Source organism: Sabethes cyaneus, chromosome 1 (assembly GCF_943734655.1).
Source record: "Sabethes cyaneus chromosome 1, idSabCyanKW18_F2, whole genome shotgun sequence".
Classification (NCBI taxonomy): domain Eukaryota; kingdom Metazoa; phylum Arthropoda; class Insecta; order Diptera; family Culicidae; genus Sabethes; species Sabethes cyaneus.
In genome coordinates, this window is record NC_071353.1 from 5,481,341 (window position 1) to 5,507,159 (window position 25,819).

The following is a 25,819-nucleotide window of genomic DNA, read 5'->3' on the forward strand; positions in this document are numbered from 1 at the left end:
TTAACTTTGTTGCTTGGTCAACTGAACCGCTCTGTGTTTTGTATAAAATTTTCAAAAATTTATGTTCTCCTCCGATACCATTTCACGATGAATGACCCCTATCTTAAAAGAATGCAAAATTAAGGGAGGGCTCTACTCCGAAAAGTTGAAAAATATTGGATTTTCTTTTTTATATTTTTGAATTGAATTTAAGTGTTGGGGTATGTTGGTGATTGGTTAAGGTATGTTTAAGGATAATGATTACACTGGCGGGCACAGCCTAAGGCACACTGGGGTACGTTCTTGACCTTCTCTTTAAAACCTATACTAATAAAAATGGATTTCTGTCAGTCTGCCTGTCTGTATGTTCCCTATAAAATTGAAAACTACTAAACCGATCGGCGTGAAAATTTGCATGTAGGGGTTTTTGAGGCCGGGGAAGTTTCTTATGATAGTTAGAGACCCCTCGCCCCCTAAGAGAGGGGATCTAATACAAATAAAACACAAATTTCTGCATAACTAGAGAACTAATCAAGCAATTGGAACCAAATTTGGCAAGTGGGTGTTTTTGGAGGCAAGAATTTTTTCTATGGTGAATTGAGACACCTTCCCTCTTTAGGAAGGGAATTATGACCCTTCTCCCTTTTAAGAGGGGGGCTTCCATACAAATGGAATACAAATTTACTCTTATCTAATCAAGCAAATGGAACCAAATTTGGCATGCGGGGGTTTTAGGAGGCAAGAAGTTTTCTAATGAATTAGGACCCCTCCCATGTTTAGGAGTGGGGGGGCTTCCATACAAATGAAATACAAATTTCCTCATAATTTGAGAACTAATCAAGCAAATGGAACCAAATTTGGCATGTGGGGTTTTTAGAAGGCAGAATTTTTTTCTATGGTGAATTATGACTTCTCCCCTTTTAAAAGGGGGAGCTCCTATCAGGACCGGCGCTAGCCAATTTGTCGCTCCACGCAAATTCTCAAAATGGCGCCCCCAGAATAAAAGAAAAACAGCCGGTATTGCTGTGTGCAGACATTTTACTACCTACACACTCGAAAATGCACAGTCTCCTAGCGTCTTTTTGCATAACCACTACCGAGGCAATCAACTCGTGAGCAGCCAGCTGCCCGTAGGGGCTAGCGGCACAGTGGGATACTGATTTGGTATTTATTTTTGTTTTCTTCTTCATCTTACGCCCTCGCATACCCTTGGCAACCCTCGCATAAATCACCACTGTCTAGGTTTATTTGTTTTCCTAGGTCTTCTGACCTCTATTACTTTCCTTCAGCGACAGCGAATAAGGAAAGGATCACCGCTGCGAAATGGTACTTTCCACGAAAAAGTTTTCCTTAAAATGGTACATTTTAAGGTTTTTCACGAAATAGTATTCGGCGAAGTATTGTACAATCACGGCAAATATTGCTATCCGCTTTCTGGTTAAGCAATGAAGGGAGTTGTTTTCTACTTTACTGTGAGGAAAAATTGCAAATTTGAATATTAAACTACCTATCCCAGGTAACCAATAAGCGTTAACATAAGCAGAAAATCAGCATATCTGGCATTTTATACTGCACGTTGTTGTATATTAGCTTTTTGACTGCATAGGTGTTGTAAATTGGCATCCAAAATTCTATTCAAATTCTTCGTGCCGGTAATTAACTGCAAATTAGCATTGTCAGCACTATATGAAGGTTAGCAGTAAAGTAGCTGTATATTTTGCCAAAATAGCATTTAAGTAGCATTTAATTTAAATGTTTATTGGTTTGCATTTGAATAGCATTGGTGATGCTTATTGGTTACCTGGGATGCTTTCATAGTTTTTTTTTGTTTACAGGAGACTAAACCATTGCGACCAGCATTTAGATCTATTGTGGTATGCTCCATCCTTAATCTATGTACCCTGTTTGACATACCACCAGTAAAATTCGAGCGGTTGTCAGTACTCAATATGCACAGTTGTCCCAATTAGGCACAGTACTTCTTATGAAGTTAATTACCTTGTTGGGACCAAATATTCGACGGCTCCAATGTTCCTTTACTGAGGATACTCAATCTGCGTTGGATTAACGCACCACACTCGCACAGTAGATGTCCTGATGTTTCAGTGTCGTATCCGCAGAAGCGGCATGTATCTTCACTGAGGATGCCCATCTTCGTGAGACGGTATTTACTCTGGCAGTGTCCTGTAAGCAATCCTGTCATTATGCTTAGTTTTTAATATTAGACCTAAGCAGCTGCAGGCTTTTCTTACCACTAGGTATAATAAACATTTTTGACTGGCGCAGTCCAGTTGCGGCAAACCAGTTTTCTTTTAAAGTGATGTTCTCCCACTCTTTGAATTCCATTTTTAGGGCACTTGGTGAGACTCCGCAAAATGGTTCTGGACCAATAAAGTTAGTCGATAAACCTTGTCTTGCTAATGTATCAGCTTTCTCGTTTCCTTCTACCCCGCACTGTCCTGGAACCCAGTACAAATTTATTTGGTTTATTTCAGCCAACTGTCGAAGAGAACGGGCATATTCCCATACTAATTTGAAACGACATGTGGGCTTTCATAGTTACATAGCTGCCAAAATGAATCATCTAAAGTTGAACTCCTCAAAAACTTGGAAAACTCAAGATTATGACAAAGATCATCCGAGATTAATGATTTATGTACAACACAGTTTAATTTGTGACAATACGAAGTTTGTCGGGTGAGCTAGTGACATATATTTGATATAGATACTTTCAGATATTATTCAAAAACAGAGAAGTGGACAACAAGTGGGTGGTGAACAACAATTGGCAAGCTACCTTACGTAGCTTTTGTGATACAATATAAAGGTATTATAAAATATGTGACAATAAATTATATTTAGTGCACGTATAAGAAACATTCCATCGTTACGAAATACCGTGAGCAACCATTCCCATTTGAGCATATATTCCCATTTCACATTTTCTCAAAAAATCAGGAAAATAGGTGACTAAAGTTGACCTATTTTCCCAGTCATATGCCAAGAATCTACCGTAATGGTAACTGATTTATTTAGAAAAAAATTGCTTACGGTATCTCGTAACTCTGGAATATGTTTTAACGTTTTTTTTATTTGGCGGATACCCAATTATCCGTACCTGTGCCGTTAGTCCATAGTTGGACTGTTTGATCTGTTGGCCAATAACGACTGGCCAACTAGACTCGAAAGCGGTCCTCCGAAGGTCAATGCCCTCTCCTCAATAATTATTGTCCATCCATTATTGTACTCCTTTTTGGTTTACATGCATTTATGTTCGGAATAAAGAAAGCCAGTAATGCACAGACCAGCAAAATAAATCCTGAGATCTCGAAGGTCCATTCGCAGTGACTATCTAGCATGAACCCAAGCATGTTAGCTCCAAGTAATCCTCCTAATCGACCGAACATTAGTGCTATGCACACGGCCATTGCTCTGAAACAGGGATTTTTTCTTTATACTTTGTGTTGAACTTTGAAGGCTCAAATTTAGTTCACCGTAAGTTAGTTGGAAACGAATCCACGATAACCGCATTGATTACACTGCCGCTAAAGCCAGCCATCGTTATAATCATGTAGAGCCACATCGAGACCAATGGAACATCGACGATAGCTATCAATGCTCCTGAAATACCACAACCTAAGAACACAAACACCATGATGGCCAGTTTACCAACCACGTTTATAATGACTCCTATCAAAGCAAATCCAAAGGCATTTATCACTTCCAGAATGAAGGAAAGCTCGTATGTAGTGACGTCCAACGTTTGTTTGCATTCCCGCTCAAGCACCGTTGATGGGATTTCCATTTCGACCATTACATTGGGATTATGTTTGTAAACTACAGAACACAGGGTAACATTACTGATCCCAGCCGCATGCGTTTCGACCATCTTATCCAGTATCTCCGGAAAGAACATATACATTCCGTGCGTGTTGAAATATGTTCCAAAATGAAGAAAACATACAATCAATAAGGTCCTCAAATATGGCTTCCTGAAGAGTGGGGCCGTCTGATTCCAGACAAGTTGCATGATGGCTCGAAAACCCTTGGAGTCACTCAATATCGCTTGCCGTTGTTCGAACTGTTTGTCGTCCTCGTCTGCAATGATCGAACTAATCGGTAAGCGCGACACATCCTTACCCGAGTTCATACGGTGCATCCATTGAATGGTGCTAATTGTTTGCCGCTGCTTGCCCTGATACAGTTCGAACTTTGGACTTTCTGGTAACCAATACAAGGCCAACCCACTCACTAAGCCCGGTAAACCGCAAACGACTAAGAACAAGCGCCACGGACGGTAAACAATTTGTATGTACGGAATCATGATCTCCCATTCTTGGTTGATAACGATGAATGCGATTGCAGGAAGCAGCACACAGCCGATCCCAAATATGAATGAAGCACCCATTATTGCACGAGATCTGTTACGATTATTATGAAACTCCCCCAGGTATGCATAAACGGTGGCCGATGATCCAGAAATGCTGCCAGAAAAATGAAAAACTTAGTGTAGGAACAAAACTGTTGCTTCCCATCAACTTACAAAAATCCCGTTAAAAAACGGAACATCGTCATTGTCCAAAAGTCGGTCGCAAAACTGGAAAGCGTGGTCGTGATGAAGGTTAGACAAAGCGTTGGAGCAATTACTTTTCGGCGGCCCATGGTATCCGCTAGAAATCCCCATAAATGCGAACTTATGATAACTCCCAGAAATCCTATCGCACTAACCATTCCCTTCTGTTTGGTCGATAAATGCAAATCACATTCTGCTACCGGAATCACGTAACTGATACCGAGAGTTTCCAGCATAAACGCCGTCAGAATCGTGCCCGCAACTATGATGAGAATGCAGTTGATCTTACCAAATTCTGTACTCGAAGAAACGATCAAATGTTATATATTGAATCTTGCATAGAAAAGTATTCTTAACTCACTTATCATCGAAAGAGCATCATCAAATGTAATACTGGTTGAGTTATCCGTTTCCTTTGCAAGTTCCGGTTTATCACTGGATGCCTTAGATGCAAAACTTTCCATCTCCAAAACCTTTAAGCTTTGCCAACAACGTGCACGCCAATCTTTCTACTGTTGATCTGCAAAAGTTAACCTTTTTAAATAGGGAGATGCAACCGAAAAGTGAACTGGTCTATTTGATTTGGTTTTATGGTTTTTTACCGGTCGGAATTAATCTTCCCGCGTAAAGCTCACTTTTTACGCTATTTACCATTAACCGGCTCTTTTAATTGCACATCATAAATTAACGCGGCAGAAGGCACACACTTATGTGACAGAAGCCTAGGCGTATCTTCATTTCATCTTATTGCGAAATCCAGGCTTATACATATCGTTTGAGTTTAGCATTTTCTCGTTCCGGAACTTTCTCGGAAAGATGCGAGATTAAGAGCATTCATTTGATTTAGTTAGAGTTCACATTAGAACCTGGCCCAACAACAATTTCAAGCTGGACAACAAAGGTGTAATCACGAAACAAGCTATACCTAGTTAATGTTCAAAATTTTAAGTGTTTATCGTGATGTTCAAGAAAAATGTTATGAGTCTCGATTACCATTATGGGGAAACTTCGAACTACCTTTGGCTCGGTACGATGTGGCGCGTGTATGCTTTGACCATATCTCAACTTCAATTGACTTGCTTTAGGTACTAGCACGTACGTTATAAATTCCGGATGATCAGTATCAGATTTATGAAATATTATTTGACGAAACAAGAGTTTTTACCCAATTCTTTCGTTTGAGCTGCTGTTTTTTCGAACGAAACCTAAATTTGTTAGGTATACAGAATAAGAGTGTTAATTCCCAGTTCAGAGAGCCAGCTCTCAAGAAATTTTTGTTTGGAAATACAAAGTTTTGCCACTCCGTAACCGCTATCTGTAGTTTTTCATAATAGCAGTTTTTACAATCGTCGGAGGGAACGGTAGTAGAAAGCAATGAAACAAAAGTGTTTATAGTATCCCAACAGAGTGGGACAAGGCTTGAATGGGAAGAGCGAAAAATTAGGTAAGGTGAGGGTCATTGAAGCAACACTTATTAAAGTATGTGTACCGTTCCTCTTGACCCAAGCTGGGGGATCCGCTGACGGAACCAAGCTATAATGGGAGCCAATTTAACGAAACTTGAACGCAACTTGTGGTTAAAAGGCTCACCAATCTTTCACTGCTTGCTGTGGAATACCACAAGCCAGTCGTCTTGGATCTTTGGTCTTCCTCGTATGTCTGCTTTTGCGGATAAACCTAACCGGATTGAGTTCATACGCGTCAGACCGTGTCCGTCGCACGCGGTGATCAAATGTGTCATACGTGATGCTTTTTACGAGTAGGGAAATCTGCTGAGCACCTTAGAAGATACGGTACTATCAGACACCTGAGAAGACAACTCAGGGAGTGGGGTTAGGTATCCCGAACCCCCTAATGGGGCGTGAGGATCCGGTCCCACTAAAACCCTGCTCGAGCCTCCAGCCTCAATTCTCCCTGGCACCACCTTATCGGTATTACTTCAGGGAGGGGCTATTGTGCTTAACACACCTTCTTAGACAACTACTGGACTATGGTAGTTAGGCTGTTTATTCGCCGCTGATCGGCTCTCCAGCGGTTTTGTAGCTCAAGTATAATCTGGGTAGCAGCCGCATTGACCGCTCCCCAGATGTCCAAGCTGGAACATCTTCTTCAGCAGCATAGAGCCGGGGTGGCTCGTGCTGTTTCAAGCACTCGTCTCCATTCAACTCGGTCTTGGGCCACTCGTCGCCAATTTCCTAGTCGTCTCAGAAGTCGCAAATCGCTTTCGACCTGGTCGAGCCATCGTGCACGTTGGGCCTCCCTGTTCCTGGTGCCGTTGGGTTGTTGAAGAGGACTATTTTCGTCGCCCTGTCGTCCGGCAAGAGCGCGTATGTCCTCCGTAAGTAGTGTCACGGCTTCAAGTCCATAAAGAACTACCGGTCTAATAATGGTTTTGTACATTGTTAGCTTCATGCGGCGGCTTATGCTTCCTGATCGTAGCGTTTTACGAAGGGCAAAGTAGGCCCGATTTCCCGCTTGGATGCGCCGCTGCATCTCCTTACTAGTGTTGTTGTCCGCGGTCACCAGCGATCCCAAAGACACGAACTCCTCTACCACTTCTAGTTCGTCGCCGTCAACGGTTACCGTCCGTAGGAGGCGCGCGTTTGTTTCCTTTGAGCCTCTTGCCTTCATGTATTTGGTCTTCGACGCATTTATTTTTAGCCCAATTCTCCTAGACTCCGCTTTCAGTCTGGCGTAGATTGCCTCCGCCGTTGCAAAGTTCCTGGCAATGACATCGAAGTCATCTGCAAAGCCTAGAAGTTGGCTACTATTGGTAAAAATCGTGCCTCTCGTTTCGATGCCCGCTCGTCGGATCACCCCCTCAAGAGCGATGTTAAACAGCATGCAGGATAGACCGTCACCTTGTCTCAATCCTCGTCGCGTCTCGAAGGGAATCGAGAGTGTCCCAGAGATGCGTACGAAACACATCACTCGATCCAATGTAGCTCTGATCAGTCGCGTCAGTTTGTCCGGAAAACCGTATTCGTGCATTATCTGCCATGGCTTGTCTCGATCGACTGTATCGTATGCTGCTTTGAAATCAATAAAGATGTGATGCGTGGGAACGTTGTACTCCCGACATTTCTGCAAGATCTGTCGGATAGTAAAAATTTGGTCCGTAGTTGCGCGAGCCCCCATGAAACCCGCCTGATAATGCCCTACGAAACCTTGTGCTATCGGTGACAGCCGGCGTAACAGGATGTGGGATGGGGGATGTGCCGGTAGGGGGCTCTTACCAGCGGCATTGTTTTTTTTTTGTATGCCAGAAGGGCATTGGGTTAAAAGGCCACTGCGACAGTCTTAATGATCGTCTTTTGTGGCAGCGGCATTGTTAATCTTGGACTTCTTAAAGAACAGGTGGTGGGATATTACTGTCTTCCATGGGCACTCGTAGGTTAACTTCCGTTTCGCCTCCTTCTGCAACTTCACCATTGAAGTGTTCATCGAAGAACTGCTTCCACCTGTCGACCACCTCGCACTTGTTTCTGATTAAATTCCTTTTCTCGTTCTTACAACACATGTCAGGTTTCAGTGTGTAACCCTTACTTTTCTTTCACTTTCTCGTAAAACTTGCACGTGTCATTAACTCGCAATAGTTGTCCTAATTCTTCACGATCTTTGTACTCCTTTCGGTGCTTTTTACTCCCCAGAATCGTGGTTAACTGATTCCTTGCCCGTCGGTATTTAGTCAAGTTCTCTCTAGTCGCAATGCTCAGATGATATTTTCAGGCAATTTCCGTTCTTTCCACCGCTTGCTGAGATTCCCCGTCAAACCAATCATTTTGTTTTCTCCGGGGCTCTTCACCTCCTCCTTTGCGTAGGATTTTTTTCGTAACATATGCTAAATATTCAATACAGTATTGCCGTAAAATTTTACTCCGATCATGAAAAGTGCGGAGGAGTAAAAGAACGGGGTTATCTGCCCTATTTACAAGAAAGGCGACAATTCCTTTCAGACTAAATTATATAAAAGTAATAAAACCAAAACTTACCTTACCAGCATTTTTCAATTGAAGGTGATATTTGGCCAACAGAATATCATAGAGTCAGAAGTCTGCAAAACAAAACGAGAGATATAAAATAATAGTTAATAACAACACCGACAAGTTTGTTCATTAGCATGATCATTTTTCAGTTTATTTGAGTAGTAAGGATAGGGAAATATATCAAGAGCGAACGTCTTTAATCAGTATATAGATAGAGGGTTGTTTTGGCTAAGCCAAACAAAACAGACTGAGAACACTTTTACAACTGGTTACGTTGTGTTAGTCATTGTTACTGAAGTTGCATCGGTCTCAGCGTTTCGCACCATCCTAATAGTCTCTGTTCGTAATCCGACCTATAAAACTGCCAATTCGAGCTCATGTCTTCACCCTACCTATCAATTCTTTGTTTGTATCAAAAAATGCCGTTGTTACATGCTTATCCTATCCTGTCACCATTCCCAGTAATGTGTTAGGCATATTTCTCAATCTTATTTCAATAGTATTGTATATATTAATTATTCTTATCTATGTGTTTCTTCACAGGTTTATGCTATAGAAAAGGTAAAGAAAAGACACGTTTCTACTTCTGTTATAATTTAGTCTTATTAATAATAAATAACAAATACGTGTAAATGGGAATTGAGACACAGAAGGGTTTTCAATTCTCTATGAAGTTTTCTTAGTGATCTTAGTAATGTTACTTCCGTAGTAATATATATTAGGTCAAGCTCGAGGGACTTTGTCAAACAATAAGTTAAATCAACTGCTTACTGCTAACTTTGAATAATACTTTGAAAGAGTGGAGAGGAAAGTGCTATCTCGCCTAACAGGCATTTCAACAGAACGCAAAGGTATATTTCGATCGTATCGGTACGAGTACGGCCCGGGTTATCATTATATGATGCGTTAGCAAACGTTAATATTGGACGTTCGACCGAAGGGACAAATGTTTAACGGACGAAATGATGAGCTACCGATGGCATCAGTTTGCCACGCCACTATTAATAGGAATATTTAAATTAAATACAACAGTTTTAAAGCATAAATAATAAAATCAAACAAGAAGCGACAAAATAGTAATTAAATGTAAGTAATCATAAAATATTAATGGACGCTTTAGATCTCACAATTATGTAGGTTTTGATACTTTTTTTTGATTTAGTTCACCGCGCGGGCGCTGGGCTCATCAGCAATAAATAATTTTTCTCGTTAAAGCTACATCGATCTTTTTTATCGCTGTCTCAATCGCGTGTACGAGCAGAAAAAACGAGACGTTTTCGTTTGCGAATGCACCCAAAATCTTATTTGCCGCAAAAACAAACGGAAATGCCCACCTTTTCCATGAGAGGGCTTCGAAGCGGGGGCGAACGGTTCTTCGTTTGCTGCTCCGTAGCGATGTACAGATCTTCTTCGCTGCTGCTGCTGGTACTAGCCAGAAGCTACCACCAGTCTCATTTGAACTTGGACCTGCCCGGAAAGGTGGGACTGTCGGGTGGCGTAGCGGAGGAACCACCGAATGGATGATGTATAACGGTAGCAGCCTGTGAACCGGCGGATGGTACGGCTGGTGGTGCCGTTTTGGGTGGCTTCGTAACAGCTGGCTTGAAGGGATGGTGTAGCTTACGTAGTGGACGTGGAGAAGGCTGATCCAGCGAAACCGATGCCATTACCGTCTGCTGTGTGACCTCACGAGCGGTGGCTACGATTTCCGGATGGTGGATCCATGCTGAAACAGGGTAAAGCGGGCGTGAGTTTATTATTTTAACCCTAATTTTACCACCGTTTAGAGTTTGCCAACTAGGAAACTAGCGGACATACAACATAGTTTACTTACTCTTGGACGTGGTCCGGCTGTGATGATCGATAAGGGCAGCCGCCAGCGGAGCTCCACCAGTAATACTCGCACCTACAGCGGCCGTGCCGCCTGTCACCGTGTTCTGTGGTGGAATGGGACTGAAGATTCTTGCCGTAAAGTCTTCAAATGTGTTGCTCTCTTTATGCCGCATGGCCACCGTGTCTAATGAGCGATTACGCTCCTCATAGCTGAAATAGGACAAATGAAAAATCAGCCAACAGTCACAATCAAATACAAACAGCCAGAAACTCACTATTGCTGATACAACGGTAATGAAGTACGCTTGGCTCGGCTCGCATTGATAGCCGAAGCGCGTACTAAGCTGGCCAAACAGGATCCTCCAACTACCATCTCGTCGGAAAGTGGACCGAACCACGGAACGTCCGGCTTCTTGTTGATCGTCACCCGAAAGAGTCCACTTTTCATCGGATAGATCACAATTAGCACATCGCAGAACTCCGTCGGTAAAATATCTCGTCTGTAGTCGCGATTGTGTTCACTCCAAACAATGTGCACCTCATCGTTACCCAGATGCCGCGTTTTGTTTAAGATAGCCTCGGAACTATCGGACGGCATTCTGGTGGAAACGTGGTAGATAACTTCCAGAAAGGGAGTCGCATAGTACGGTGCGGTTTGGCCACAACCTTGTCTCGGTAAGCCACCCAAAAATCCGTTGTGCGACTCCAATTCCACTTCCCAGCCAAGTGCCGAAACGAACATTTCGTAAGTGCTGCTACCGCACGAGTTTCTAAGGATGCTGCTCTTATCTTCTTGGCCGTTGGCAACGTAAATCACAGCCATTTTGTGCGTTTCACGACATTTCTGATTGTCTAGGTTGCGAAGCTCTCGCAACAACTTATCCGTACGTTGCAGCAGGTGCGTACGCTTACGCCGTTCCCAACCGGCTAGACCAAGCTGACTGAAAAGTATTCGACCGAATTGGAATGATTTCGTTTCACTGCTTGAGCTTGACAACCGTTCTACGGCAGTGGAAATGTTAAACCTTGCCAGCATTGTTCCGCTAGTACTGAAAGCAGCAGTAGGGGCGTTATCGTCGATGAACGATGCGTAAGCGACGGAACCTCCAACGTTGTAAGCAGGCGATTCACTTAAGAGACCCACCGCAGCGTTTTGTCTTACGATGTATTCCGTTTCGAGAGCTCGTTGGTTTAGGATTATAGAAATTGTTTGCGCTTCCAATGGTGCTCCCAATGGGGACGGCCCTGCAGTATTTAGCGGAACTCCACACGCATCCAAACACTCCGGACTAGTGTATCCGATATACTGCAGTAGATCATCCAGCTGGTCAAGGTCCGGTGCTAGATCTTTGGCCACAGGCAACTGATGAACAGGTCTGTGGCGAAGAGTGTGCCGTAATGGTGCAATCGGCAGTCCAATCGTTGACATCATCGGATCAATCGAGGCGACTGCTCCCGTCATGATTCTTGAAAAACTTCCATCTGTGCGGAATTGAAATGCTGAATTGGGTCTTTCACTAATCGGTGACGAGTCTTTAATCTGTCGGCTTGTGTCTTCGCTGCTAAGGCTTGGCTCTCTGTAGAGTATTGACGCGTCCCAGCAGGCTTTACCGTTGAGATCTCGTAACAGCAGTCGCACCTGCCTGTTTGCCGTTATCAATCCAGCCGTGGCTCCCCCTCCTGGTAGTTTCAAAGCGGATAATTCAATAAAACTTGCCACTAGTTCTGGACTTAGCATCAGCAACTGTACGTTAGGAGAGGTTAGCACTTGCGAAGCTCCCAGGTCCATTGAGTCTCGATTACCTAGGGAATTTTCCCGCTGTAGTGTACTCATGTTGTTGCCGACGAGATCGTCCTGCTCATCAACCATTGAACTAAGTCGGGTAGCTCCTATTCCCATCGGAAAATGACCCAGGTTAGTGATCAAATGCATTGCTACCGTCTTGGCACACAGACGAATCGCAGACTGACAGCTGGCAATCGTTTCAGAAGTTTGATAGGTGGGCTCTGTCGATGAGTTCTGTTCGCGAACATCGTCCACGGTGATAGTCATATCGAAGTCTTCATCGGTGGTAAACAATTTGATTCGTTCGCCATTCTGTATGCCCATTGCTATTTTGTGCAAGACTTTGAACACCACTTGTATGAGGGGTTCATCGGAGTCCAAACTTTTGGGACGTTGCAAGGTTTCCACGGAGAAGGACATGCAGAATTCTCCTAGTGTCAGCAGCAGGGAAGTTATTACGGTTTTATCGGATTCTTTTGGATGCGGTATGTTCTGGATTTCCAACGAAAGACATATGGTATCGATGATGAGTTGCGGTAGTCGTTCGATCCGTTCGATGCGTTTGCCTTGTTCGGCGCACAGTTTCAGTGTTTCGGAGGCCAGCCGGGCGATTATGCGATGTCTAAACTGTAATGCTTGCAGCAGTACTTGAAAGGCTTCTCGAATGCGTGGATTAACGGCAAGCTCTTCGCGGCACGAAGTAGTGGTGGAATGATGTTGCGGAATACGTTGCTTGAAGGTGGTTGTTTCTGCTCCGGAAGAAGCCTGAAAAGCGGACGGATTGGTCAGGTTCTGAAGAATCCATTGACCAAGAGAAGCTATTGCAATGGATCGTGCTTTTGAAGTAGGCTCTCGACGTGCACAACGAAGCACGATGTTGAGTACATGTTCCTGAAGATCGGGACATTCCATTAGGTCGATGTTCGGTTCCGAAGGTTGCAGGACTGGCCCTGGTAGTGATGTTTTGGGAAAGCATAGCAAAGAACCCAACAAACCTGCTACGTGCGCCCTGGGAGCGTGTGGACCGGTTTCCGAGGAAGTCAACACTATTGTTGATGCATGGACAAGATCCAGCAAAAGCAGGGAATGCCCTGGTAGCAGTAAACTAAGAAATCTTGGTCCTCCAAGATACCTCAAAGCCGTGTACGCCATCGCACGATCTTCGCCGGAAAGTGCTTGATGAAGAGCATGATAGAACAAAGGAAGTTGGTTGTTTCCCAGCGATGCTCCAGCTTTGACAATTGTACAGAGCAACTGCATAGCGTACAGCTTTCCTTGGCTGTACTGACCATCGAGTGTAAGCGCGCCGTAACACCAAGGTGCGACAAGTGCAATCGGTGGCACGAGAACCGACGGAGCTGGAATGGGTTGGCCGTCCAGTGAGATTCCTTGGTTCATCCGAATCTTGATTAAACTTTCCGTTATGTTTACCAAATACTGGAAAACTTGTGCGTGCAGTTTGGGGTTTAGAATTTTGTTTACGTCGCCCAGAGCGCCTAGCATTCTTCTCCACATTACTGCTGCCACGTCGGGCAGCCAGCCGCGGGCCGTTCCACCGGAAAGAATCGATCTTCTGTCCGCTGACACAGTACTGTTTTCGTCCTGCGTATCAATACTAGAGCTGTCGGCAGTTAGAACATCTATTTGCATGGGAGAATCTTTAATCGAACCACTTTCGATTCCGCTGGAAGCCGTCGGCGATGGGCTTCTCGATCCACCCCTATAGCTGTCACTATCATTTCCTGCACCCCGACCCTTTCCGGGTGGTGGCCGTATAGAGTCCAACGACAGAGCTCTTCGAATTGTCGGCGGTCCCATCATTAGTGACTCGTCACATTGAGAAAACCTGGATAGTTCTAAGTTCTCGTTACTTATACTTAACCCCCCAGCGGATGTGTTTGATAACATTCGATTCAGTGAATGTTCCACCGTCATCGGCAGCGACGCTATATGCTGCTGTGTTGTGCTGTGATTCTTATTTCGAACTCTTCGTCTGGTACGAGACTTTCGGAATGGGGCCAAACTGCCTTCGCTGTAGCTTCTGTTTAGAGATGGAGTACCTGGTATGCTTCTAGTTACGTGTCCATGGTTGGGCAGTCTACTGTCTTCTCCACTGGCATCTTCCAAGGAGTTCTTTCCATTATTATTGCACTGTGCAACCGTACCGTCCGGTTTTTCATTTTGCGTTACAGTCGAGCTTTGCGTCCAGTTCGAAGGAGTCCCGCGTTTTCTTTTACCCTTCTGTTCCGCCAGCCGGTCCAGCGGCAAATCCGATAGATTGATGTTGTAAACCTGCCTAGCTAGTACCCGTGTCAACGTTTGCATCGTTTTGTCCCATTCCACTATCAGTTCTTCTCTGTGAGTCAACGAGGATAGCACCTTCAGGAACTTATCCCACAGTCCGGGGTTCACATTTACGTTTGTGTGGGCCCTTATCCAGGTGACGATCAACGTTTGGAATATGGGCTGAGCCAACCGACCACCCAGATTGTTCTTCTTCGCATTCGGAGGAGAATTTTGAAGTATAACGGATGTAACCTACGGGTTGAAAGCGAAAAAAATAAAATTAAACTGATTTGGTAGTGTTAAACTAGGTAACAAACCTACCTGCAACAAAACCAAAAGCAACTGCTCCCAGGTCCGTCCTTCCATGCGCGTCTTCATAACCATCGTTCGGTAAATGTTCAACACCCGCTTGCAGATGTCGGTCTGTTCGTCCAGAGGGGTTGCGAACCCATCGCTGTTTGTCTTCGATTGAAAATGTATATTAAGGTGGGCTGTGTTAACCATAAAAACGTTCACTGCATTCGTCACGAAAACCTGCAGAACATTCTGCAATCCGGCTCGAATCATCACGTTCTCTTTGCTGATCGCGCCCAAATATGAGTCGGTTCGAAGCCGCTGGCTGTTGGGCCGGCCGGTCTGCTGCAACTCTCCGGAGCTGCTGTTCAAGGAAGCTTCGCTTGTGTCCGGTTCCAGAAGGAACGGCGGGGGCGGAATGGTGCTCATCCAGTCACGGTAGACGGATATGGCGATACGCATCGCTTCAATTTGACTTTTCGATGTGAACGACATCAGAAACGCCTGGCGATAAATCTCGTGCACAAAGTTAATCGTCTCTCGGCTGGAATACAGAACATCCCGTACCAGTTGGGTTTGTGTGTAACCCATGTGGCGTAAGTTTGATAGAAGGGATGCGTTTTCACCGACGGTTTCTTCGTCAATTTGAACGTTATCAAGTTTGGTGCTGACATGCCTTTCGTGCGTGTATTTCGCTATCCAGATTACCAAAACTACAACACATGAACTCATCACTTCTTCGCGTTTGGATACATTTCGCATCGCCGGTAAATCAAGCTTGGGTTCGTAGATCGATGTGGAATAATCGAAACTAGGACAGAAGACTGGTAGATACTGTTCACGAAACTTACTCAGGAGAAAATTGAATGTTTTGATGTGTTTTTGTGGGGAATTATCTCTCCATTTAAGACATCCGCAGGACTGAACCATACTATCTAGCAAGATCTCCAGCCCATCGCGAGGATCCGGTGCTGCCGTTCGCTCGTTGGAACCGGGTGGAATGAGCGGTTGAATCTCTGGCGACTTTACTGGATGTGCTCCAGTATCGTGGAAAACTGATCCACCCAGTTCTCCCTTCATGTTCGGATGATTCAGGACGTCTGTTGCGATGAATTCCGATTCTGAAGATAGCGGACCGTTCTTGCCCTTCTGCGGCACCGTGAGTCCAGGGACCAACTCGGTAAACATACCGTGGACGAAGGGCGGTGCATTGTCGCCCAGTGCTTGGTACCACAGTAGAAAATATCGGACACCTTCCTTGCGCAGTTTGACACTGTTCCCATAGTGGAGCAGCTTGGCCAGTATCCGTCCGAGCGAATGCACCTGCCAACGGCGGGCGATCAGCTCCGGCAGAAGGCAAAGGATTTTGCTCAACAGCCACAACGATCCGTCCAGTTCTTCGCGGTGTGTTTTGTGGACTGGTCGTAAGAATACAAACATTACATGCGTTATAAAGATGAGTGTTAGAGAATAATGAGAATACAGAAGAACGGCGGCAATCGAGCTCTTGTGGCCGTGGGTACAATAAGGATTAGTTTTGCAGATAAAGCCAGCGTGTTTTATGCTAAAATCAAACCAACGGAGCTACAATTATGCATATGTACATGCATGCATACAATATTTAGGAAAATATAGGGTGAAAAGGATATTTTAACGTTTTCAATAAATGCGCCTTATTTTTATACACATTACCTCAAAATTTACCGTGAGATCAAATAGCTTAAAATAACAAAAGGAAGCGTTTTGAATGAGAAAAAAAGGCTATGATTGATGCATATAAGACGAAAGCTTTATTAGGCCCAGAAACCGGACGTTGAGTAGATCAGATAAAGTGATAAGAAACAAATTTAAGGATCTCGAAAACTACGCTACGATTAAACGAAAACCAAAATGTCTAAGTTGTCAGCGAGGATTAAACGATCGTCATTGTAAATTTGGCTTGAAATTCCACCATCCCACTGCCGAAGATTAGGACTGCACTGATTCAGCCAGTTGGTACAGAAATATAATTATATGTGCTGACAAAAATTCTTACTAGTTCCATCGGGTATTAATAAATCCCTGCAGTTATTACCACAAAATCATCCAACAAGAAAACATTTGTAGCGCAATTTTTGTTTGTCTACCTTCCCAGAATCGTTAAATGATTTTTTTTCCTTGTAGGAGGATGAACCACTACCAATAAAATAGAGGTCTATTGTGGTATACTCCACCTTAATCTAAGTGCATACTCTTGGCTCATCACTATTGGCTAGTTGACGGCCGTGTAGGATTGCACATGTGTCCCAGTTCGGTACTGCACTTCGTATGAAATTAAGTTTAATGGGATTTTTATTCCAGATATCGGAAGATGCTAGGATTCCCTTCCTGAGGATACGCAGTCTGCGTTGTTTCAATACACGGCATTCGCAGAGTAGGTGTTCCGAGGTCTCACTCTCAAGATTGCAGAACCGGCAAGTTTCCTCATTGAGCTTGCCTATCCTCATGAGATGATGTTTGCTCGGGCAGTGACCGGTGATTAGTCCTGTCATTATACTTAGGTCTTTTTTGTTGAGCCCTAGCAATGTTTGGCTTTTCCTGATATTAGGCCCTATAAACTTTTTTGATTGTCGTAGTCCGTTTATGCCATTCCAGTTTACTTTAATGGTCGTTCTTACCCACTCGTTAAGTTCCGTTTTTATAGCACTTGACGAGACTCCACAAAATGGTTCTGATCCTATAAATCTTGTCGATGATCCTTTTCGTACCAGTAAATCGGTCTTTTCATTTCCTTCATTCCATAGCGGCCCGAAACCTAGTAAAGATTGACCTGGTTCTTATGAGCTAGCTGTCGCAGTGAAAGAATACATTCTCACACCAGTTTGGAATTGCACATTGCGGCCTCTAGCACCTTGAGTGCTGCCTGACTATCAGAAAAAAGGCAAATGTTTGCATGTCGGTAATTTCTCCTTAGGCAGACATGGGCGCATTCTAAGATAGCGTACACTTCTGCCTGAAAGACAGTCGACCAGTTTTCCATGGGAACATATGGATCTATTCCAGGACCGGTGATGCCGGCTCCTGTAGATTTGTTTATTTTTGAGACGTCGATGTAAAAGCGTTTTGAACCGTCCCGAATTTCGGGACCACCTTGTTCCCAAGTCTCGCGTTTAGTATCTATTATTCTGTAAGGAATTTCGAAGTTAGTTCTTTTATCCATACGATCTTCGTTCTTTATTATTAGTTCGTTAATACAGAAATTTTCCAGTATTTTTGTATGACCCGTAATATTGCCCCATTGCATATTTCTACAGCGAGTTAATTTTAGGGAACCACCTGGTAAAGCGGAAGAAGATGTAAAATTGCTTCTAAGGCTTTCGTTGGGGTACTTCTAATAGCTCCACAAATCATTGCACATGCCTGTCTTTGTAGCTTGTCGAGCTTAGTTTGCGTTGACTTTTCTGATGTTTTGGGCCACCATACCATAGCGAGGCATAGCTTACCCTTGGTCTAATTATCATTAGGTACATCCAGTGCATCATACTAGGTCTAAGACCCCAGTTCTTACCAATGGCTCGGCTACACACCCATAGAGCACTAGTAGCCTTATTTATAACCTGTTCGATATGTGCATTCCAGTTCAGTTTTTGGTCCAATATTATTCCCAAATGCTCGACTACTTTGGACATTTGTATCTCTGTACCACCGAGCTGTGAAATTTAATGCAGACTGCATTCTATTGGATATTACATTATCAAATTTCCTCCAGTGAGAATTACTACTTCGTCCGCGAAACCAATCACCTCAAAGCCTTTGTCAGTCAGGTTATTGAGCAGATCGTCAACGACTAGCAACCACAGTAGGGGCGAAAGTATCCCACCTTGAGGACAACCTTTAGTTGTTTTCCTTGTTTGGGACATACCTCCAAGCTGGGCAGTAATTTCTCGACTAGCAAGCATGGCTTGAATCCAACTGATTATATTGTGATTACTCCGTGCTTTCTCATTGCCTTTTCAATTGAATAATGTGAGGTGTTGTCAAATGCTCCTTCAATATCAAGAAAAGCTGCTAGTGCGATTTCTTTAGTTGCAATAGAGCTTTCAATTTTCCCCACCAACATGTGTAGTCCGTCTCTATAGTAGATTTGTTATAAGCAAATTGATTAGTAATTAGATCCTTTGTTTTGATTTGGTGATCAATTAATTTTCCCATTACTTTCAGAAATATGGAAGTTAAACTAATTGGCCTGAATGACTTTGGAAGTGTCTCATCACGCCTTCCATTTTTTGGTATGAAAATTACTCTCGTTTTCCTCCACCTATTAGGAATATGGTTTAGTAATAAGCTAGCGCGCAAACCTCGGAGATGAGGGGAACGACAAGCTGCTTACTCTTTTGAAGTATGACTGGCACAATTCCATCCATTCCTGGGGATTTAAACGGCTGGAAGGAGTCAATCGCCCAATCGACCTTCGATTCGCTAAATATGGAGCTAGCTAGTAACTGAACTTCTGTCCTAGACTCGACAGACGTAGGCGTATCTTCAGTTAGTTTCTGACCTATTTCAGTGTCAATCGAAAAAGACCCTGGGAAGTGTTTTTCCATCATGATGCTAAGCGTTTTCTGAGAGTTTATGGTAAAAGTACCATTTTTCTTTCTTAGTCTGCCTAGTCCATTAGAATGATACTTACTTACTTACTTAATCAGCTCCATGCCGTAGTTTCCTCTGCTGTACGAAGAAGTCGTCTCCATTCCACTCGATCCATGGTCGCAATGCGCCAGCCACGTAGTCTGCATAGGGTCCGCAGGTCGCCTTCCACTTGATCGATCCATCTTGCTCGCCGCGCGCCCCGCCGTCTCGTTCCAGTCGGATCATTATTGAGAACTTTTTTAACGGGGCTATCGTCCGACATCCTCACGACGTGCCCAGCCTATCGCAGACGACCGATTTTTGCGGTGTGTGCGATGGGTGGTTCCCTAAGCAGCTGATGCAATTCGTGGTTTGTTCACCTGCTCCATGTTCCGTATTCCATCTGCACTCCACCGTAGATTGTGCGCAACAGCTTCCGTTCGAAAACACTAAGGGCGCGGTGGTTCTCCACGGGCATAGTCCATGTCTCATGGCTGTAAAGGACTACTCTAATCTCGTCTGGCGAATTTTGTTCGATCGCAGCGTCCTACGGAATCCAAAGTAGGCACGATTTCCTGCCATAATGCGTCTTTGTATTTCTCTGCTGGTGTCGTTTTCTGCGGTAACCAATGAGCACAGATACATGAACTAGAGTGATCCTTTGCGAGGGCTTTTTGCAACCTGGCTAAGGTTGATGTCTTTTCAATTCGTTCACACATTTGGCTCCAGCTATTCCTACGTGTTTTCCTAATTTCCGTGTTGTACTCTGTTAGGGACTTCCTATATTGTTCCCAACATCCCGATAACTTTGCCCTATTGAACAGTTTCTAGTGGCTTTCCTTAGTACTTCTAGGGATTTGTTCCACCAAGGTGCGTCTTTATTAGTTGACCTCGTCTTTAGTGGGCAATTTTCCTCGTAGACAGTCAGCAGTTTGCTTGCGATTAAATCGGCCGCGGTTTCCATCTCTTGTATTGTCTGAATGTTTTCAACAAACCGTTAAATGTTAGATTATGCGCCACATTTTTGATTATGTACCTCAATGGTGAATGCAGATTGCGACCTCCCGACAGTTTTTTTGTATCTTAAAAATACTGTTGATCCTGCTTCAAATTTCCGTTTTTGCCATCGTCTGGTTGTGGTTGTATATTTGAAGGTTTCCAATGTGATTTGCATGTCCCTTCTATTTGAACACAACAGAAAGGGATTTACCTTCGCACCGATTTGATGGACTTGTCTGTCACACATGCAGAAAGTTCTCAGTTATCAGCGCCAAATTTCTTGCAGATCGCGCCCGCGTACTGCTATCCGCTCGGATAATAATCCTTTTTAGCCACTTTAACGCTCTGTTGAACATGTCGAACAGCAGGCATGAGAGACCATCATCCTGGATTTTGTGTAGTGATCGGTTAAAAGTGTCGAAAGACGTTTTCACCTGCCCGTTCGATTCACAAAACTTTTTTTGAGCAATCCAATCGCTGTGGAAGCGGTCGTGAATTTCTTCTGGAACATCTTAGGCCGGTTTGAGAGGGAATCAACTATCATCAGACGGCTGAATCCATCGGTCAGTCTGGCGTAGTCGACATGAATACGCTCTCCTCCGGACCTTCAACTATTTCCCAAGGATTGGAGATTAAATATGAGGACCTCCGAGCTGCTTCAGTAGCTATTTTCTGAAACACTCTGGAATCACCAGATAATAGTAATGTGTGTCGGTAATAAAAAACAACTGCAATGCTGAGTCTTGAACCATCTTGTCGTTATTCGGAAAACCGGAGTCAATAAAACGTAAAAACGTGAAAGGTAGAGGTTCGATGTTGCTATTCGTGCTAGCTCGTGATTGTTGTTAAGTCTGGACAGCATAGCAGCACAGTCTAAGCCGTTGGTAGATACAAGCACGATATCCAAATCGTTATCGTACTTAAGTAGTGTGAGTGGCCAATAAAGACTAGGAGGAGAGCTTGCTTTCCGATATACCCTTAATTTTGTCGGTGAAAGAATTATTAACGCGTGCGCAATTACATTCAGAAATGATCGTGACCGTAAAACATCTGTAGTACGCAGCAACCTAGCAGCCGATTCTGACCGTAGTTCGATTACGTTACCGATGCATTCTAGATAATATTTGATCTTCTGCTGATCGAAACGAGATTTTTACGACTTTAAATAGACCATATACGGAACAGAGTTCATCGCGTTTGAGTGCTGAATTGAATTGACCTAGGAACATTTCATCGTCTTAAATTCTAAGCGATCATGGGATGAAAAATTTGCGGAAAAGCGCCAGGTGTTGACTCAACATCAGGTCCCGACCTGTTGAAGTTGATTCGATCCTATCCTATTTCAAAGTAGGATTTAAGTAAAACATCAGCAACGAGCCTGTGGCAATTTGAAAGCGGAAAACGAGAGAAAAGCAAAAGATTGCCTACAGCTGGCAAAGATTACAAAAAATTGAGTATATTTATCGATAACGGGTCTTCAGGAGCCGTGAAATTCGATGAAGTACAACAGCTAATTTGCATATGAATTTGTGCATGTGTTTGACAAAAAAAAATCAATTTAGATAAACTCTAGCTCATCTAGCATTCTATATAATGAGTGATAGCAGTTTAAAATAATGGGCTAGAATAATTTACAAATCAAGCGCACTGGTAGGTACTCAGTAAAAAAATCAATTATTCACCGTGAACATTAACCAGTCGAGGGGATTGAAGCAGGCCAGGGCATGCTGCGTGAACGATTTCACAATCAAACATACAAACTTTTTTAAAAAATAAAATAAAAGTGCACAAACAGAAAACTCGGCTAATAGTAGTAGGCTTACAAACGCACTTACCGATGTGAAATGATTGTTCTGCATTTTAAGTAAGATTTTTCATTACATCCAGAAATAAGAATAGGAAAAAACAAATCTTTTATTCAGCACCGATTACCAAGTTTTGCAAAACGAGTGACTATAAGGATGGTTATGACATTGCGATAAAAATTACAAATACCCAGCCAAAATACAAATTAGGTATAGAGCTCTTACTACTGACATATTTTATGTTATTCCAGTACACACTAATGTTAGGAAAAGGCACAACATGATGTGACAGATTTGAGTTTGATTGGTATCGACATAGCCTTTCAGATTATTTAACTTACCGCGTTGGCGTAGATTGGCCTCCGCTTGGACGAACGTGTCGTACAGGATGTAGTAGACATGACTGTAGTTAGCTTCGAACAGGTTTTTGGCCTCTTCGCTGTCCACATGTTCTGAAAAGACGTGAATTGGAGGTGAATTATGTGAAATATTTAAACAAACATAGGTGTAAATCATGAGTCACAATTGAAGCGAAGAGTGCCAATTCCGCAATTATTCCGCAATGATAAAGCGCGCCCACCTGTTGCCGAGCTTATCACCTACGGTGATTGTAATGATAACATTTAGACACTTTAGATGTCCGAATTTGTATTCTTCCTACAATTTCTATCGAACTTTGAACAGTTATCGTTGATTGATTTTTTTGCCACAACTTGTTGTGTATATTTGGTTTCTTTTGGTATCTATACTGAAACGTGATTAAAATTACGGGCACGTTTTTGCATACGTCGAATGCTACCTGAAGTTTAAAGGTATTGAAAGCTAGCACATACCCTGACGTGGAAATTAGATGCCTATAAAATATTGGGGTTGTTATATTTCTTTTGGAATTTAGAATGTTCCAACCAAATAAGCATTAAATACGCGTACGCGAAGCGTACAAATTTAATGGGTAACGAAACATTGTTTTTGAAATTATCGACATTTGAGTTGGGAACGACTTCATGACTATTTTATCGATTATATGATCAGATCTCAGGAATAGACCATTAATTAAATTTTAATTATTTAATCTGGTCAGGTAAATTTTTCATACCAAGTTTGAAAATAAACAAACTAGATGCCATCTGTGCGTGCATTCCATCGTACTGGCAACAGCGTTGCACTTCGATTGCTCAATATTATTTGTATACGTGTGGTGGTGGATTGAAAAAAATAATATCATGAAAACAGTACAGTCAATAGAGAAAGGTACAGGGGAACTACAATATGCAAATTAAATCCATTTTTGCCAAATGTTCGACTTGATCCAGAATAACCGTCCCCCGAGGGTACTTTTGCAGACATATTTGCCTCACTCACCTAGAATTGTTTTCAAATGGCGCAATCGTGCAGTGGAATCTTTTTTGCTATCTTGGATTTTTGCCGTCGATTTTTTCAGATCGATGTTTGACTTTTTCGTAAACATCTTCACTGCACAATACTAGGATGCGTGTAACTTTTTTTCTGATTAAGCTGCCACCAAAGAAATGTATACGTATTTCATATCCTAAATTTTCACATTTCAGTCACGAAACTAAAGTTTTTTCCACATTTTTACAAGTATCTAGCTGCACACGGAGCCATACGAGGCTTACATTACGGGATTTTTTCTCACTTCTGCCGTTCTTTCTTCAACAACACCACTTTATTCTTCCAGTTGAAAATGCGATTGACATTTTGATGAGCTGCCACCGAAGAAAAATCGCGGACCAAAGAGGAAAACGAGAAAGTTTCACTCTTCAGCATCAAGACGAACGCTTGAAATTACCAAAACAGACTGACGGACTGACTGTCAGAAGGTGTTGCAAAAAGGAATTGGGCCGGGCAATTTGTTCGAATATTGCGTTTGGCCGAAAAGAAACTATGTGAAAGAGAAACACTAGGGGTTTCCAGTAAGGCGTATAAGTGCGTAGTAATCAGAGATTACTTTTGTAATCATTTACGAATTAATTAGGTAATCAATGGTAATCAGTAGAGTAATCAATGATAACCGTAAGTAATCATGATTAATTTATAGTAATCACAAGAGATTGATTACTGGTAATCAGAGGTAATCAGTAAAGTAATCCACCTTGCTCAACTGATAGCGCAAGTTGGTTGATGGGTATTCTCGTCGGTTGTCGGCGCCATAGGAACGGTCCTATCAGTGATGTCAGCTTCGCCAAATGTATCTTGTTGATGTGAACGTTTGACGCCAAATACCACAATTTTGAAGTAATCGTATTTAATATCTATCTTTTGATGAAGGGTAAGTGAACGCATTTTGTGCATCCAAAGCTGCTGTGCAAAAATGTGTAATTTTTGGTTCCCAATTTAGCTTAGTGCTGTTGAACTAGATCCGACAGTAATTCTATCACCTAAAATGTTGTTTACGGTGAATTTTATTATCAGTGAATTTTATAGGTATATTATCAACACTCTACGACTTTTAATTTAATAGCGAAAATAATTGGTCAATTTTATGCTCAAATGTTTACGTTGGCATCACTCCGTATAAACGACCGTTCCCTTGGCAACGTACAACAACGACGGTCGCGGATTCGGAATTGCAATCGAAACGAAGTGAAGTTTTTCCTATCAATTCAAGTGAACAATTTGAGCAAAATAATTATATCTCTTTAAATAACTGTTCGGGTGGTAAATTAAAGTTTTTTGTGCCTCAATTTAATGTCGTAATTTGTTTATTCAATCCGGATTGGAACTGGATGAACTTTTTGTGTTCATTGGCTCCTATCTGACAAATAAAATTCATCCAGTTTCAACCCGGATTGAATAAACAAATTCGACATTAGTTTTCATGTTATTATTCATCTCTCTTTGAGATAATGTTGAAAAACTTCACTTAATTTTGTACAATTTGAAACCATTTTATATGAAAAGGTATATGCAGCGAGACAAATATGCGTCCATTTTTCCAGAGGGACAAATTGGCTTCAATTTTTTTCGAGTTTTTTTTAGTATAAACACCATGTTTTCGAAAAATTAAAAAAGAAGAACCGTTACAGTTTGGCACCAGCCACACTGAAAGGTATAGCGAAGATAGGGGGTCATTCCAAAAAATTAGCACGTACTGGAAAGATGATAGGCTTCGAGCGCGGTTATTTCTAAGCTAATTCAAAAGTTATTCAAAAGTTCAGTTCAAAAGTCTGTTTTCGAACTTCGAAGACACTGAGGAAGCCTGCAAGTCGTAGGCGAAATACGTATCTGTCGTGAATAAAATCTAAATAGTAGAATTAAATTGGATAAGTTTTCTTCTTTTTTAATTTTAGGTTTCTTATTCTACTAAGACGCTCCAAAAACTTCAGTCAACCATGTTTTCGATTCATATTATAAATATATATATATCTAGATAGAATTAACGAAAGGGCGAATGTAAACAAAACGGGTGAGAGTTATTTTTTGCTGGGCCAGCATAGGAAAATCAACCCTCACTCGGTTTGTTTACGCTTGCGACATTCGCCCTTTTGTTAATTTTATCTTCATATAACTATAACGTTAGACAACAAAATGTCGAAAATGACAAAAGGTAACATGGGGCAGTTATGCTTTCACCGGCAGTATAGAGCCCCCATTTATTTGGTTTATTTGGCTTAAGTTGTTTCAGGTGCGCTTTACGTAATAGGAATGA

At 42.6% G+C, this 25,819-nt stretch overlaps 3 protein-coding genes across 3 annotated transcripts in view; all 3 read right to left on the bottom strand.

Annotated features, from left to right (window-relative positions):
- The window catches only part of LOC128745208 (uncharacterized), a 308,635-nt gene that overhangs the window by 209,263 nt on the left and 73,553 nt on the right, over positions 1 to 25,819 (bottom strand). The window lies entirely within an intron of this gene.
- Positions 3,204 to 5,016, bottom strand: LOC128735229 (synaptic vesicle glycoprotein 2B-like). The gene is made up of 4 exons (XM_053829726.1): positions 4,914 to 5,016; positions 4,523 to 4,847; positions 3,474 to 4,463; positions 3,204 to 3,411 (listed from the first exon to the last, which is right to left on the bottom strand). Exons 1-4 carry the CDS (start codon positions 5,014 to 5,016, stop codon positions 3,204 to 3,206), a joined length of 1,626 nt encoding a protein of 541 aa, XP_053685701.1.
- LOC128745207 (probable Rho GTPase-activating protein CG5521) lies at positions 8,677 to 23,909 on the bottom strand. Its single transcript, XM_053842227.1, has 6 exons — positions 23,512 to 23,909; positions 22,491 to 22,601; positions 14,765 to 16,155; positions 10,647 to 14,695; positions 10,373 to 10,581; positions 8,677 to 10,264 (listed from the first exon to the last, which is right to left on the bottom strand). Exons 1-6 carry the CDS (start codon positions 23,615 to 23,617, stop codon positions 9,990 to 9,992), a joined length of 6,141 nt encoding a protein of 2,046 aa, XP_053698202.1. The 5' UTR covers positions 23,618 to 23,909; the 3' UTR covers positions 8,677 to 9,989.

Bases quoted from the DNA above. Each gene is read 5' to 3' on its own strand.
- LOC128735229 (XM_053829726.1), bottom strand. From the start codon at position 5,016: ATGGAAAGTTTTGCATCTAAGGCATCCAGTGATAAACCGGAACTTGCA. The intron at 4,848-4,913 runs GTGAGTTAAGAA...CTTCGAGTACAG, and splicing joins TGATGCTCTTTCGATGATAA to AATTTGGTAAGATCAACTGC. The intron at 4,464-4,522 runs GTAAGTTGATGG...TTTTTCTGGCAG, and splicing joins CGTTTTTTAACGGGATTTTT to CATTTCTGGATCATCGGCCA.
- LOC128745207 (XM_053842227.1), bottom strand. From the start codon at position 23,617: ATGTTTACGAAAAAGTCAAACATCGATCTGAAAAAATCGACGGCAAAA. The intron at 14,696-14,764 runs GTAGGTTTGTTA...TTCAACCCGTAG, and splicing joins TGCTTTTGGTTTTGTTGCAG to GTTACATCCGTTATACTTCA. The intron at 10,582-10,646 runs GTGAGTTTCTGG...GTCCTATTTCAG, and splicing joins TTACCGTTGTATCAGCAATA to CTATGAGGAGCGTAATCGCT.